Source organism: Cervus elaphus, chromosome 12 (genome assembly GCF_910594005.1).
Source record: "Cervus elaphus chromosome 12, mCerEla1.1, whole genome shotgun sequence".
In the NCBI taxonomy this organism is placed as follows: Eukaryota; Metazoa; Chordata; class Mammalia; order Artiodactyla; family Cervidae; genus Cervus; species Cervus elaphus.
The window spans coordinates 97,239,170-97,255,623 of record NC_057826.1 but is presented as its reverse complement, the minus strand read 5'-3'; the positions used below and the strand labels follow the sequence as shown (position 1 = coordinate 97,255,623).

Sequence of the window (16,454 nt, the reverse complement as noted above, 5' to 3'; positions counted from 1 at the left end):
TTTAACTTATATGCAGAGTACATCATGAGAAACGCTGGACTGGATGAAGCACAAGCTGGAATCAAGATTGCTGGGAGAAATATCAATAACCTCAGATATGCAGATGACATCACCCTTATGGCAGAAAGCGAAGAAGAACTAAAGAGCCTCTTGATTGAAGTGAAAGAGGAGAGTGAAAAAGTTGGCTTAAAACAGCATTCAGAAAACTAAGATCATGGCATCTGGTCCCATCACTTCATGGCAAATAGATGGGGAAATAACGGAAACAGTGACAGACTTTATTTTTTTGGGCTCCAAAATCACTGCAGATGGTGACTGCAGTCATGAAATTAAAAGATGCTTGCCCCTTGGAGGAAAAGCTATGACCAACCTAGACATCATGTTAAAAAACAGAGACATTACTTTTCCAACAAAGGTCCATCTACTCTAAGCTATGGTTTTTCCAGTAGTCATGTATGGATGTGAGAGTTGAACTATAAAGAAAGCTGAGCACCAAAGAATTGATTCTTTTGAACTGTGGTGTTGGAGAAGACTCTTGAGAGTCCCTTGGACTTCAAGGAGATCAAACCAGTCCATCCTAAAGGAAATCAGTCCTGAATATTCATTGGCAGGACTGATGCTGGAGCTGAAACTCCAATACTTGGGCACCTAATAGGAAGAACTGACTCATTGGTAAAGATCCTGATGCTGGAAAAGATTGAAGGTGGAAGGAGAAGGGGATGACAGAAGATGAGATGGTTGGATGGCATCACCGACTCGATGGACATGAGTTTCAGTAAGCTCCGGGAGTTGGTGATGGCCAGGGAAGCCTGGCGTGCTGCAGTCCTTGGGGTTGCAGAGTCGGACATGACTGAACGGCTAAACTGATCTGAATTGATAGATCAAACGTCTTAGTTCATGGTCTCTTCCTCCCCGCCTCTGCTGGAATGTGTCTTCCTCCTTTAATTTACTGCCTTTTGGTCATTCTTCACCAGTTCAGTTTTAAGCATCACTTCCTTTAGGAAGCACTGAATCTTTATAAAGAAGCCTTTGTGTTCACTGTGTACCTTGTGTAGAACTCTAGAATTGTCCTTATCACAATGCGCCATAACTTTGGCTTTGATTGTTTCCCTATCATCTTAACACAGTTGATAAATTCCAAAATAAGGACATCGCCTTCTTATTTTTCCTCTTTCCTAAGAAAGCCTCAGTTTTGCTCAGGTCTCTGTACCTCGTGCATGCAGTCCACATAGCTAAAGAGAAGCCAGCTCCTTCAGAAATGGATCTGATTGTTCAACCAGCGATTATCCCCCAGAGGTGAGCTTGACCCTCAGAAGAATATTTGACCATGTGTGGACACATATTTGGTTGTCCTAACTAGAGTTTGCGATGGGCATCCAATTAATAGAGGCCAGAGGTGTTGCTAAACATCCTGCAGTGAACTGGATGGTCCCCTCTATCCTCCTCATTGGTTCCCTTGTCCCCATCAAAGAGTCATCTGACCCCAGATGTCAAAACATCCCTGAAGTTGAGGCATTTTGGTTTGTCAGTGTTTGTATGAGTTTGTTTCCTAACTGTTAATGGTGGCGGGATGAATATAGGCCCTAAGTAATGAATCATACAGAAACAAAGGACTGATAAACCATGACTGGGAAAGAAATGGGATGATAAAACTAGAAAGTGAGATTGTGGTCACATTGTGGCGAATTTTAAGTAGAAGAGTAAGTATGTATGGTCTTTGTACTATAATGGAGCAGGGATTAAAAAGCATTTCAGGACAGTGGATCTACCATGTCACCCACAGGGTAGATGGGAGTGAGCATGACAGCCAGGAGCAAGTGAGACAGCTATTGCTACATTTCTTGGGTGAGGTGACATGGTGGGTGCCCCATGCATGTCCCTAGTGGTTAGTGTAGTCTCCTACACTCAGAGGACTCAAGAATGTTTCCTATAGTTGGTTTGCAATGCTTTTCTGGAACACAGTAAGTAGATTATGATTCTGACCCATTCTTCTTATTTCTTGAAAAATCCGTGTCACCTAGATGTCTGTGATTACACATGAAGAAAAATTAGCATTTTATAATTTCCAAATTTCCCTGTGTTTTGAAAGGACATCATCTTAGGTAAGTTTTGCATAAACACTGAAGTCAATGTGTGTTCGAGGAAACCAGAATTGAAAAAGACACGTGTACCGCAAAGCTCATTGAAGCACTGTTTACAATAGCCAGGACATTGAAACAACCTAGATGTCCATCAGCAGACAAATGGATAAGAAATCTGTGGTACATATACACAATGGACTATTACTCAGCTATTAAAAAGAATGCATTTGAATCAGCTCTAATGAGGTGGATGAAACTGGAGCCTATTATACAGATTGAAGTAAGTCAGAAAGAAAAACACCAATACAGTATATTAATGCATATATATGGAATTTAGAAAGATGGTAACGATGATCCTATATGCGAGACAGCAAGAGATACATATGTGAAGAACAGACTTTTGGACCCTGTGGGAGAAGGTGAGGGTGGGATGAATTGAGGGAACAGCATTGAAACATGTATATCATCATATGTGAAATAGATCACCAGCCCAGGTTTGATGTATGAGACAGGGTGCTTGGGGCTGGTGCGCTGGGATGACCCTGAGGGATGGGATGGGGAGGGAGGTGGGAGGGGGGTTCCGGATGGGGACACATGTACACCCATGGCTGATTCATGTGAATGTATGGCAAAAACCACTATAATAGTGTAAAGTAATTAGCCTCCAATTAAAATAAATGAAAAAAATAAACTCAATGTGTGTGTGGGTGTGTTTGGAGAAATGCTTTCTTGTAGAAATAACTTGAACATATTTTCCTGGGATAGATTTTTGGTCCATGTGGCAGTACTCTCTCGGGTTTCAAATCTGACTCTGAGGTTAATGCCTAAGATCTCAGTGTTGGGGTGCCCTTTACCAGCTTCCTGGGGCTTCAGACCTACAGAGGCAGCCCCCAGGCTTCTGCCCTATCCCACTGCCCCATTTACTCCCCAGACCTGCCTTCCATCATTTTCTGGGCAGGTGAACACTGGCCCTGAAGGCATTAGGAAAATTCACTGAGACTTGTTTTTTCCTTTTGTTCCTAGTTATGGTTCCAAGGTAAGTTTTCTTGTGGTCCTTAGGAAAATATCTGTGATGTTTTATTGGTTCAGGGAAGCTCCAAGTGGGCCCCTCAAACATTACACCCACTAGCAGTCTAATCAGTATTTGCTGCTACTTTTGTAGTGAAATGTTTAAGAACTTAGTTTTTGTAAGTCCATCCACCCTTTCTTTTGATTGCTATAATGGAAAACATTGCTTTCAGTGATCAGAAGTAAAATGTTGATGGCAAATTTAGAAGACATTATGATCCTTCATATCTTTTTTCTTGGCAAAGCAATTGAATTAGGAAATAGTACTGACCTCTAACATGTGACAATTACCATAAAGTTATATCCTGTTTGGTTGGCAACAAAATCAGTTTGTTCGAATTTGTAGCAAAAATCTGAGCTTTTAAATTACTGTAAAAAAGACAGTCATATTTTAAGTAAGAAACATAAGGTTTTTTAAAAAAATCAGAAATGCAAAGAACCTCTTTTAAAATGCAATCTCCAGTTTTCAAGAGTACGATTTCAGTGGGGCTGAGAGTGGGAACCTACTAAATCCTTCTGGGAGAAGGGAGCATTTGGGGAGGGTGTCTTGTGCTGATCACACCAGATCTCAGCCTCTAGCTGTCTGTGCACGCGTGTGACCGTGCACGCACGCGTGTGTGTGTGTGTGTGCGTGCCCGTGTGTGTGCGCGCGCAGCCACAGGGCCACGGGGGTGCTCGGGCGGCGGGCTCCCTCGCTGCCGGGAGCGGGGCGCGCGTCCCCGGCGGGGCCGGCCCGGGCCGTGCGCAAACGCGGGCAAGGCGGCTCTTTGTGTGTGCGGCTCCGCGCCGCCGCGGGCCCCATTTTCTGCTCCGCTCCGGACAGGCACATAAAAGGGAAGGCGGCTGCCGCCGGTCGCCGTCCTCTTTCCCTCAGATGCCCTCTGCTGCAGGTTTATTATTACAGTACGGGCCGCGCCGCCTCTCCCCGGGGCCCTGGCCAGCCGCCGGGCTGTGCAGCGCCCTGGCCGCCTTCACGCCTGGCGCGCCCCCAAACCGCCTCCTCCGCCTCCTTATTTGTCTGAAAAGCAACCGCACGTCGAGGCGGAGAAGCCCGCCAGGGGCGGGAGAGGCCGGGCCGGGTGTGTGCGCGCCGCGCTCCGGGGGCGGGGCCGGGGCGGCGCGCGGAGCCGCGGGCCCCTTTGTCCCCGGGCCGGCAGGCGCGGGGGGCGGCGCGGCGCTCGGGGTTCCCGGGGTGCGGGGGGCCGGGGCGCGCGCGCGTTGGCAGCCTGCCGACCGGGCCCCGAGTCGCCGATTCCTGCCGAGTAAGCAGTCTGGCTCCGCCGCGGCCGCACAGTGGCAGCGAGGCTGGGGTGCTGGCGCGGCGCCAGCCCATCAGAATTAGCTCATTGTTCACTAGCACACTAGCAGCAGAGAGAGAGAGAGAGAGAAACTGACTCTTAGAGAGAGAGACACACACTCTTGGAGAGAGCGCGCGAGGCAGGGAGACCTTCCCCCTCCTCCTTCTTCCAAGGCTGCACTTCTTGGAAGTGAAGCCGGTTTGGGTTTTGTTTCCCTTCCCCCTCCTCCCTCCTTTTCCTCCACCCCTTTCCCTCCCCCCCGCCCCCTCCCCCACCCCCTCCCCAGTTGTCTTTCTAGCATGATACCCTTTTTCATCCACATTTGTGTTTCAGGTGTAGAGAGGAGAGAGTGAACAGGGAACGGGGCTTTTGTCTGTAAGTATATGCCATTCCCATCCCCGGCCGGGAGCGCTGCTTTCTCTTTTGTGTCGATTTCTTGCCGTTGCTCTTTGCTGTACTCCAACCCTGCAGAGTTCATGCTTCTTCCCTCTAAATTTTAAAGAACGGAAGCCTGTACTTAGAGAAATTCTGGCATTTTGGTCCCGCTGCATTAAGGCTGGCATTTGACTTGGGTGTTTTTTTTTTTTCCTAATGCACAAGTTAAGAGGGAGAAATCTGTTGGGAAGGGGTGGGGTTTTTCGCTTGTCGGTGTGATTAATTTTTGTTCTTCTTGCTAATAAAGCATTGTTAGGAACTGTTTTGTTTCTTTGCATTAAATGCACTCTGGTGCATGCACACCCCCCTCCCCTTTTATAAAGTGGATTTGTGTTCCTCCATCCTTAGTGTTTATTACTCTTTCAAAGCTGCTGCGCCTCCAAGGGTCTTTTCAGGCATTCGATCTTGCAACACTTTTTTTCTGCATTTTCTTATAAAGCAGCTGAACTTTGGGGGAGGGATGGCTTAAAAATAAGTGACTGCTTTTTGCTTGATGATGATAATAATCTGATTTGCATTTCTGTGTGTCTGTAATACCATTATAGGAAAACTCGAAGAGCTTATAATACCCTGTTAGAGAACTTTGCTTCTCCATTCATCTTAATTTTTGTCATAACTTATGCTAACAAAAGAACTGTATTCTGACACGAGGGTTGAGAGGAAAATCACCGCAGCACGTATATTAATGTTTATTTGGTTTAGGGAGAAGGGCATAATGGTGTATATTCCTGACTTTCCCCCCTTAGTGTAGTTTTTTTTTTTTTTTAAACACGGAAGGTTATGTAATGCAGTGCCATTTCCAAAAATATCCACTCTGAGGCATTACACTACACGGTGGAAGGCTGATTCCTATTCTGCTGTCTTGATTGCAAATATACTGCCAGTAGTATGTCTGGGAACAAAGAGCGGCCAGAAAACAATCTATTTTTATCACTTGGTTCTACTTTTAAGTTATTAAACCTTTTGAACTCCTGCAATTTAAAGATGAACCCAACACTAAGAATAGCCCAGGACTCTGCAAAGCCAGGTACCAGGGATTCCTTTGTCCCCTATTTAAGCCTGCAGACCGATTGAAAAGCTCTTTCAGAAGCCCCAGTGGTTACAATAATTTGCATGTAACTGAGCTTAACCACAGAAAATGATTATTTGTCTGTAACCTCTAAACAACCATTTCTCATTTGCTGACCTATGGTAAGGCAATTTGTCTACTGTATTTAAACATATTTTGCAGGTTGGTTGGTCTCCTTGGACTGAAGAGAGGGAGGGTGCAAGGCCAAGACTGTTAAGGATTCTCAAAATGGTAAGAATTGGTCATCAGAGGAGATTCTCAATTGCTTCTTACTAGTCTTTATTCCTTTTAAATATCAACCACCCACCTTCATCTCCCCTGAACCCTTCATTGTTTCTACCCGATATGACCTTTCAGAGGTTCCTATCCAGCCTGGTGAGCTTCTGCAGTACAGCAATTTATATTAATTGGATGTGATGAATTTGGAATAAGATCTTTTGATTTTCAATCATTTTGAATAGAAAACTGAAATTCCTTTCAGAAGTGAAAAATTTTTAACTTGAACAACAGAAACTGTCCTGTTCTTTAAGAAGGGTGATAAATTGTGACATGCGTGGAAGAGGTGGCAGCAATGGGGCTCAAACAAAGCAATGGGTCTTCTAGTAGAGAGAGCCAGAACTTATCCCAAGAGTAGGAGTCTGTGTCCAGCTAATCCAACAGCTATAGTGTATGCTAAAGTGGTATATGTGTAGAGGATGGACTTTTATGTTAATGCACGCTATTGTCTCCCAAATATAATTACCGTTTTATTGTTGTTGATTTATAACTTCATTGATGAGAGACATCTGCTCAGATTTAGCAGATAAGCGTGTTATCCTCTAAATGAAGGTGTAACTATTTCTGACAAGCATTATGATCCACAGAGGAGGCAGCTTAGTGTTCGATGATGGATTAAAGAAATAGATGAAATACACATTAAAAACAGTTGAATACATGTATTAATCTTTTTTGAAAAATTTCCTCTCTGGAAATGAAGTTGAACTGAAAAAAAGAACAGAAATGTCATGAAACTTTTTAGTTAAGTACAGCATGTCCTACTGCAGATGTTTATGCTCTTTAAAACACTTCTTTGCCACTTTGAGTGTGTGGTTTCCAAATTTAGTTTTCGTTTTTTCTTTTAAAGGAGGGAGGAATTTAATGAATCAAAATTGAATCTGATATACTTGATGTTTTTTTTGAGAGCAATCCAAGTATAAGCTTCCAAGGAGAAAAGTGAGTCAGAAGCAGTTAAATGAATTCTGTTTGAATTCTGTTAATAAGTAAGCTCTTTATTTTTTGTGTATGCCTCACTTGTCATTTCAACAGGTGGGTGTCAAAGCATCAAATAAAATAGATCTTGCTTGGGCATAGGTTGATAATGACCAAATTAAGGAACTTAAGGTAGAAGGCAAAAGGGATAAACAAAAAATTAATCAGTAGGTTTTGTGCAAATGGTTCCTAAGTAGATATTAAATTCCTAACTATCCATTGTCACAGGGTTCTAGGATGGTAATAAAATAACCCACTGCAAAATATTTTTGTTTATTCCTTTATCTTTTACTGTGATTGGCCACGTCACTTTGGCCTGTGGCTCTTTATCCCAGAACCTCACCCTGGGGTAAAAAGGGTATGAAGATTCCTGTGTGTTGTAATGTCAGGTGACCAGTTTGGTTAAACATCAGTCTGACCACTGATTCTGCCAAAATTAGTCCTATAGATCAAGCTCAAAAAATAAATATCATGTTTCCATAGTAGTGAGCGGAGTAAGCATGTATGCCAAAGCCAAGAATGAAAGTTGGAACGATTCGCATGCAGAAGAGCAAATTCGAATTATTGTTACATGTTGTCAATTTCTTATAGTTGTCGTCTATTTATGGTGGCAGAATGAGAAGTCAGTTTGTTGCTCTTGGAAGGATTTTTAGTCATGGAAAAATTCTTACAACTTTTTGGTGATCCTTTCATCAAGATGTCAGTCCCTTTTGGCACAAGCCCATTGCCTGAAATGAAACCACTGACAGTTATTGTCTGTGGGTGATTCCAAGTAACTTTCTAGCAATTTTCTTATTCCGGGAGGTCTGAGCTCTTCAGTCTTTTCACATACTAATGTAAAAAAAAATAAATTTAGATTGTCTTTTTTTTAAAACTGATAATAGAGGTGTCGTATACCTCCTTTTCTCCTTTTTGGAAAAATAAAGTTATTTTCTTTCCTTGATTAAAACAGGAATTACTTTGCTGACCTGTGTAACAGGCTTACTTAAAGACTTATCACTAGGGAAGCAGTAGACTTAACACCTGGTCACCTCTAGAAAATATATAAACTTTTGTATCTTTTCTGTGAAACGTATCTTTCCATTTGTATAGAAACATGGATTTCCATATTTTAAAACACTAAAAAGCTAATTTCAGTGTTATTGACCTGTTTAGTAAAGGGCTTATTCCAAATATAAATTTATAATCAACTCATTTCAGAGTAAGAAATTAACTAGTAGACTCCAGGATCCAAAACAGAATGGTTCAATATTTAGACATTTGACATACCCTAAAATGATGTTTCACAATGATAACTTTTTGCATTATCAAAAAATACAACTGCGTTGTTAATCTATGAGGCGCTAATCACATTGTATTCCGTATAGGGGACCCTTTGGGCACAGCTCCAGGGGGCATCATTTACATAGGCAACAGTGCATCTGTGGTTGTGCATTTTAGGAGTACTGTTACAAGTTTTAATTTTGAGTGTGGTTTGCCTTATCTTAGTTTTCTAGAGTGTTCTTTTTAATAACATCCCCCAGCTTTTTCAGTTTTCTAGTAAGCATAACTTTTCTAGCACCACCCCCCCCCCATGTCTTTGCAATTAACAAGATACTGTGAGTCTGCAGAAATCTTCAGCATTTCTTTAATTTATATTTGACTTTTTGTTTAATTTCTAAGATTATATTTAATATTGGTCCTTGGGATTTACTTAGTTGTTTTATTTTAAAGGTACTTGCTTCAGATACATCACCGAGAAGAAAATATTTCAAAAATAAGCAGATGGTCTTACTGAATAGTTTGAAAAAATAAATTATTTAATTCAGTGTCAAAGTTTAGTCCTGATTTTCAACATGACTACCCTTTGTGCTGTAAACTTGCCTCCTAGTATGAATGTGCCATGGATTCACAGTGGCAAAAGCTTGGGCTCATTATGTTTTAACAGAGACCTAGGAATTGGAACAATTTTAGATTCTCTCTAAGTCTGATGCTGAGCTTTTCAAAATGATGAGTTGACTCCATTGTACCGTTCATAGAGCTTTGCTTTCTGTACAGTCTGTGAAGTGGCATTCATGAACTTACAAGGAGACTCTTTCAATAATCTCTTCAGTAACATAAGGTTTTCTTGTTTAAAGAAAAAGATTGCAAAGGGATGAGGTACTGTTGGTAGTTGTGCCGTTGGATTTTGGAATGTAAATTTACAAGTTACTCGGGGATTTTTTGATTGTGGGGATGCTGAAAAGTACCTAGGAGAGTAATTTTAGATGGTACTGTCTTCTCTTTTACCAGTGCTTCTAGTGCAGTGTGAGGAGAGAATTGGGAATTGTTTGGGGAATTGGGACAGTAGGGATGGTCTACCTGGGTTTAGCCCCAGTCCCTCTTCCTCTTGAGCTAAATAGATAAGTCAGGCAGAGGAAGGTATCTGAGCAGAAATCTTGGAATAAACAGGTATTTAAAATATCATTCTATTTTTTTGTTTGTTCTATTTTAAACTGATGCAATTCTTATAAACTGGCATGTAAATCAAATCTTCATAAATACACTGAAAGAATTCTCTTTATTTTAAACCCTAAGATGAATGATTTTCCCGGGTGGTGCAGTGGTAAAGAATCTGCCTGCCAATGCAGGAGATGCAGGAGACACGGGTTCAATCCTTGAGTCAGGAAGATCCCCTGGAGTAGGAAATGGCAACCCACTCCAGTATTCTTGCCTGAAAAATTCCATGGACAGAGCAACCTGACTGTCTGGAGTTCATGGTGTCGCAAAGAGTCAGATGTGACTGAGCGCGCACACAGTCTAAGATGAATACTTTAAAATAGGAAAATACACTTCTGAAGTATGAACACTTTACTAATCCAAATGAATAACCTCCAGATGATGAGTTTTATACATTGTGTTCACTTACACTAGACTGACGAGGAGCTTCCCTGCTCTTGCACATATGTTTTTAAGTGCTGTTTCTGGCTGATAAGTCTTTTAGGACCTTATCCTCACAACCAAAGTGAAATGCAGGGTTAGGATAATTATCTGAATAGTTATGCTTAACACAAAATAACTTGATTTTGCCTGATTCATCTTGGTTTATTCAAAATGTTGCTGGACTGAGGCAGGAGTGGAAGGGATTTGCCTGAATTATCTGAATAATTCCTTTGTTATACAGGAAAAAGACTAGCAATAAGGAAATCTTACTAGTGAATCCAATTTGAATATACCAGAGGAAAATGTAATGGATGTAGCTGGACTGTATCATCTTAGTTGATCAAGATATATTTTAAATATTCTGGCTTTAAACCACTCCTTTGCTTTATATTGGAAAATTAACCATAAGTCTCAGTCTACATCTGTAGAAATTATAGTTCCTAAAAATCCTATTTCTTGGATCTAAATCTATCTGAAATGAGTATTTCTGGACATGTTTTGCACCTATGGACAGCTTCAAGAATCTCTCATCTCAGTGGGTTAAAAAACAGCAGTGATCCTGAAATTGATCTGTTAGTGCATGACAGTATTAGCAGCGCTAATGGTTTGGGATTTAAACATTAGCATGGCACTCAACTAAATTCTAAATATCAATTCAGTTATTAGTAGCAATGACATGGTATTAGCCTGGTGTGATACTAGATTATACTGTCCTGCATTATTTGTTGGTTGGATCACATGCATTTCTTTCACTGACCAGCTAGATTATAGACTCCCAGAAAGTTTAAAAACTTCATATGCAGTGTTTAATGAAATATTAAATATATGTTAGAAGCTCAGTAAATATTTGGTCCATACATGCTAATATCTGTTAAGTTGGACTTTTAAAAAATTCATCCTTAAAAAAAAAAAAAAAAAATTCATCCTTAATGACTTAATCTTGTTTAGTTTTCATGGACTAGAAGTAATTTTTATCCTTCCATTCTTCTAAAGAGCTAGGAAGTTGAAGTGAATGTAATGTTAGCTTCCACAGCAAATTATTTTCCATTATTTATTAGAAGAAGAAAAAAATTATGATTAAGCCATAAAGCCACTTATCAAAAAAGAGTGTCTTGCGGTTGCTCACCTTTATCAGCATTTAGAGCCATCCTCTGAACAAGCTGGTGTGATACTAGCCTTCTAGATTTGATGCAGCTGTGGTACTCAAAACTCACAGCAACTTTTTCCTACAGTCCTAAAAATCCCCTCCGGGATCCAGGAGAACCTTTGCTCGAAGTACTGGAACGTTAAAGCCTTTACTTATTTCCAGTACGATCTCTTTCTGTGATATCATGTAAATGATCCCAAGAAAACAAAGTTGCCATGTATGGAAGCCCTGAAGAAAATGAGAAGAGTTAGCAGTAGGATTGTGCATCTATTCTTGTGTCAACTGAACAAACATTTTTTTCTTTTGAGTATTTTCTTTGTGCCAAGTTTGTTGCATTATGGAATGTAGATTTATATTTTATTTGTGGCAGGAAGACTGATATGCATGATGAACTTAATGTCTTGCGATATAGTCTAGTGCTAAATTGTAAGATGCAGAAGAGTGGTATCATTGGAGACTGGGAATTGGAGGTGAATGCTTTTTTTTAAGGAGGTAGAAATTAAGCTATACCCAGAGATGACAGATACATGGTTTGTGTGCCGTTTCTGCCTCCTCCTCCACTTGTGGCAGACATTGCTAATCAGTGTCTTAACACACAGTATTATTATTATTCATCCTGAATGAGATTTCCAAATCTTCACTGTCTTGTTACATTAACAACTGATTGGAGTCAGCACAAAATTTGAAACCTAGAAGGACCTTGAGAGCAGGTACTGTGCCTTCTTGATGTTTTCAGGGCTTAGCATCAGTCCTTAATAAATATTGAGTGACCGAAGAATGGGTATATTTAGATGAGAGAAAAGCATATTTCTGGTGAAAGAAATATGTTTATTAGAAAGGTATGCTTACAGGAGTGAGCATAATAGATGTTTACTGCATTAGTGAATGTCCTCCTCCCTATTTCAGGCCTCTGTGCTCTCAAAGACAGATCTCACACACTAGACCTAGAAGTCAAGGACTCCATGTGCCGAGCTAGAGGCAGCCACAGCGCAGGCATCTTGGAGATGGCCCCAGGCTCTCACTCAGGTTCCAGCCTGTCTCAGGCTCTTTGCATTTTGATTGTGCCCAACAGAAAAAAAGCACACATGTTCATTCACTTACACCTTATTTATTGCTGCCTCTCACTCTCCTTGGGCAGTGGTAGAGTGGTAAGAAGAAGGAAGGTCCCTAGCTGGAAGCAATAGGGAAGGGAGCACGCTTAACCTCTTTCTTGGGAGAAAGTGGCTGCACTTCCCCTGGTAAATGCCAGAGGATTCCTTAGTGTCCACTTGGCCAGAGAGGCTGATCCTGCTGCGCCAGCTGGGAAAGCAGGCCCCATGCTTCCCTTTGCGGCTAGCCGTGTGCTAATCAGTCGCAACCACACAAAACCAGCTGGTTCTCTCTACTACTTCCTGATTAGCCAGATGTACGTATTCAGAATTCAAGCCAGCGCTTACATCATCATAATAAAATTGTTTACAATTTGAGGCCTACGGGCTGTTACTAATTTAGACAATAGTTTAGTGACCATCATAAGGGAATCTCATCACATGATACCCAAAAGTTGGGGAAAGCCAAGACCAAGAAGGATTTTTCTGGAATCTCTTCTGGAAACAGGACAGACTCAGAAGGCATCAGCTGCAAGGTTTTCAATATGAAATGATTTTACCAGTTCTGGACCCTTCAGGTGCGGTTGGACTCAGCCCCTAGGCAGTAAGTGACACACACAAGCGCTGTTCCCTTAAATTCCTTATGCCTACTCCCACATCATACTTGTAAATATTTTTTTCAACTTGTGTTTTAAACCTTCATAAACTGAATCTCTGTGGCTGAGCAGCCATTCCAGTAGCTGTGTGAACTCGCGTTTTATTTCTAGCTACTGTAGCATTTATTTTCTTAGAAGGACCAGGCCACTTGTTGTTCTGAACGTGCCCCAGGAGGCCCTCCTCTCTGTGCCTTTGCTTACTCAGTCCTGGAAAGAATGCTCCTCCTGACAAAATAAAGCTCTTCTTCCAGACTGAATTTAAATGACAACACCTCCAAGGAACTCTCCCCAGGACATCTAGCAGGAATAGTCTCGTGCTTCCTTGTACACTGAACACACACACTATCCTGCTTGCAGCCGGCTTCTCTGAATGCATTTCTACCCTCCAAGGCTGGAAACTTGACGCAAACACTGACCACTAGTCGGTGAACATCAGACCTCTTTTTATGGTGCAGTTGAAGCTGTGATGCCTCTATTTCCCCTTTTCCTGTATCAGGATGGTGAGTTCAGTTGTGGAACAGTTGAGAGGGAACTCTAGAACAGCTAGTGAAATTGGCGGGCATTCTTTTCCTACAAAGTGAAAGGAACCCCTAACCTTCATGGACCTTGGAATAGATTATACCTCCATGAGCCGGTCTAACCACTGCTCCAGTACCTGTGTGGTAGCTGGCACATCCTTAGGAACCAACAAGTGTCTGTGGAATAAATGAGTGAGTGAGAACTCAGGAATACGTGGAGATCTCTTATTTCTGGGCAGAAGCAGGTGGCTCATCTTGAGATTTACAACTCGTAGTAGCCCAACACTTTGCAAGGGTGTGACAGTTCTGATTATAAAACGTAGGACCCAGGAAATTAAGTCACTACACACAGGGGATGAATTTGCTGCTGAAAACCATCTCTCACTGAATAAAGAAGGCTTAGTGTTAGGGAGGTGAGAGGGGAGAGTTAACTGAAATGTCAACACGACACAAAACCAGCTCCTCAGTTCTGCGCTGCCTTCTCCACTCTTTAGACAGAAGAGGCCCTCAGAGTGTCCAGAAATTTAGTTTGGTGTGGTCTGCTGGAAGGGGGCTCTCACCTTTAGGGTGGGGTCACACATCCATCTGGAGTCATGCTGCGGGATGTTGCTGTCCTTCAGGTGATCGGTGATGTATTACCAGTGGTCCACAGTTTGCCTCTCAGCAATCTGTCAGTCATGACAGCAGAGCATCGTCTGCTCTGGTTTCACAAGGTGATGAATTCTTTACAAATAAAATAATTGCCCGTTATTACCTCAGAATGGTTTCTGATCTCAGCCTTGTGCCTAAGAAGTTGCTCAATTGTGTCCAACTCTTTGCCATCCCATGGACTATATAGCCTGCCGGGCTTCCCTGTCCATGGGATTCTCCAGGCAAGAATAGTGTAGTGGGTTGCCATTCCCTTCTCTGGGAGATCTTGCCAACCCAGGGATCAAACCCAGGTCTCCTGCATTGCAGGCAGATGCTTTACACTGTCTGAGCCACCAGGGAAGCCCTAGATTTATCTAGCTGGAGGTATTTTTAAACCCTTGATTTTAACTGTGCTTGTTCAGTATTCATCCTAACTCCCGTAAGCTAAAATACAAGCATCATGCCTGTTTGAAGAGAAGGGAAGGATATTTAACAGAATGCGGTCAATGAAAGGAAGGTCTGTTTGCCCCTTTTATGCTGAAATTGGGAACCAGAGCCATTGATTGGAAAGAAAGGGAGAATAGCTGAATAGTTGTTGCCGGTGAAAATATGAGCCAGAGACCTGTACCAATAAGTAATTAAAACAAGAGGGAGATTCATAACACGCACGAAGTTTTGGTGTGGTTGCCCAGTTCTAGCTCTTGTCCCTTCTCCACTCTAGCCCTTACTCAGATCACCATCACACACCGCTGTCCTTTGATTACTAGGGCAGGTAGCAGCCTTCCTGTCTGAATTGTGTTTGATACAATTCCAGCAGGGAAAAGTACTGCAGTCCAACAGGGGGAATTTATAAAAGTTGTTGTGTTTAAAATGGATCCAGGCATTTTGTGGTCTCTTGTTGAAAAACGTCAGTGTCAGATATAGTAGGAATTAGGAAAAGATACTGTGTTTGGCAGCCAACATTCGAAACTGTCAAGGAAAAACTGGATTCTGTGGTTAGATGAATAAAACTAAGATACTTAAAAACGTGACCCAAGTAAGGGATTGTTATTAAGTACTTTTCCAAGAAGGACTATTTCTTGCCCTTCGTGAAGTCATCATAGTGAAAGTTAGCAAAAAGCTTATTGAGACCACGCTGGGAAAGTCTGCCGTTGTGCACATTTGCCAGGCAGTTGCTGAACCTCCGTGTACCGTGGTGCCCTGTGGGTTTGGCAGCACATGTTTGAGCATCTAGCCTAGTGCCTGCTGCCTTGTGGGGACAGTTAACACTGGCTGAAAAGAAGGAATACTGGGCAGAGAATGGACCTACTATTTGAGACATGCAATCTCATGGACTTTCTGAGATAGCATCGATATGAGAATTAGAATTTGAAAAGATGAAGTCGTTAATTAACCCGCTTCCCTGGTGGCTGAGAGGTTAAAGCATCTGCCTGCAATGCGGGAGACCTGGGTTCGATCCCTGGATTGGGAAGATCCCCTGGAGAAGGAAATGGCAACCCACTCCAGTATTCTTGCCTGGAGAATCCCATGGACAGAGGAGCCTGGTGGGCTGTAGCCCACCAGCCCATGGGGTCACAAAGAGTCGGACACGACTCAGCGACTTAACTTTCACTTTCACTTTTCCTGAATAGATACCCCAAGATTTGGTGGCTTAGCTCTAAAAAAAAACTTGTTTTTTTAAAATGTGTTTTCTTTGCTGTTTTAGCACTTGCAGCCCAAACTAATGGGGAATTGTCTTTCCTAAGATGTGTATTCTCTGGAGTTGAAAGCTACCTACCAAATATTCAATACTTCATAGAAAATAAGTACTTAGTAAATATTTCTTGATTTTTTGATTGGATAATTAATACATATACTCAACCAATTTAGTTAATACAGCACCAAAAATTCTGCCCACATCTTGGAGCCCTTCTCATGTTTGTAATTTTGATCTTCTATTACCTGGATTTGATTGTTTCCAAAGCCTGAATGCTCTGGGCCCTATAAAAAAGCTGTATAACTGAAGCTCCATTTCACAGTGCCCTGTGGAGACTTGGTTTTTCATACATCGTGGAATGCCTCTGGCCCTTGTATGTTTTGCTCGCTTCTTAATAATAGAATCTTAAATTATTCTGATCTTGTTATCAAGGTCTGGGAGTCAAGTCTCTACATCTTTTCATTTCATCTTCATTAAGCCTATTCCTTTTTTTTTTCATGAGGACTGCTTTTTAAACTTTAATTTTATTATACAGGCTTAACTGTCTACACTGTCACAATCAATTCAATCAGAAATTCAATTAAATTTGGTTTTTGGCATCATAGAAACAATTCATCTG

At 41.8% G+C, this 16,454-nt stretch overlaps 1 protein-coding gene across 3 annotated transcripts in view; it reads left to right on the top strand.

Moving 5' to 3' along the window:
• Window positions 1-4,301: 4,301 nt before the first annotated feature.
• LOC122704987 (neuronal regeneration related protein) overlaps window positions 4,302-16,454 on the top strand; it is a 33,293-nt gene continuing 21,140 nt past the window's right edge. Inside the window, exons 1-3 of one of the 3 annotated variants that reach the window (XM_043920160.1) lie at window positions 4,302-4,411; window positions 4,781-4,822; window positions 6,114-6,182. In XM_043920160.1, the coding sequence (XP_043776095.1) occupies window positions 6,180-6,182 (3 nt within the window). In that variant the 5' untranslated portion in view covers window positions 4,302-4,411; window positions 4,781-4,822; window positions 6,114-6,179. Of the gene's footprint in view, window positions 4,412-4,626; window positions 4,646-4,669; window positions 4,823-6,113; window positions 6,183-16,454 lie in introns of those variants that run through there. The other 2 variants (XM_043920161.1, XM_043920159.1) reach the window with 2 other exon arrangements.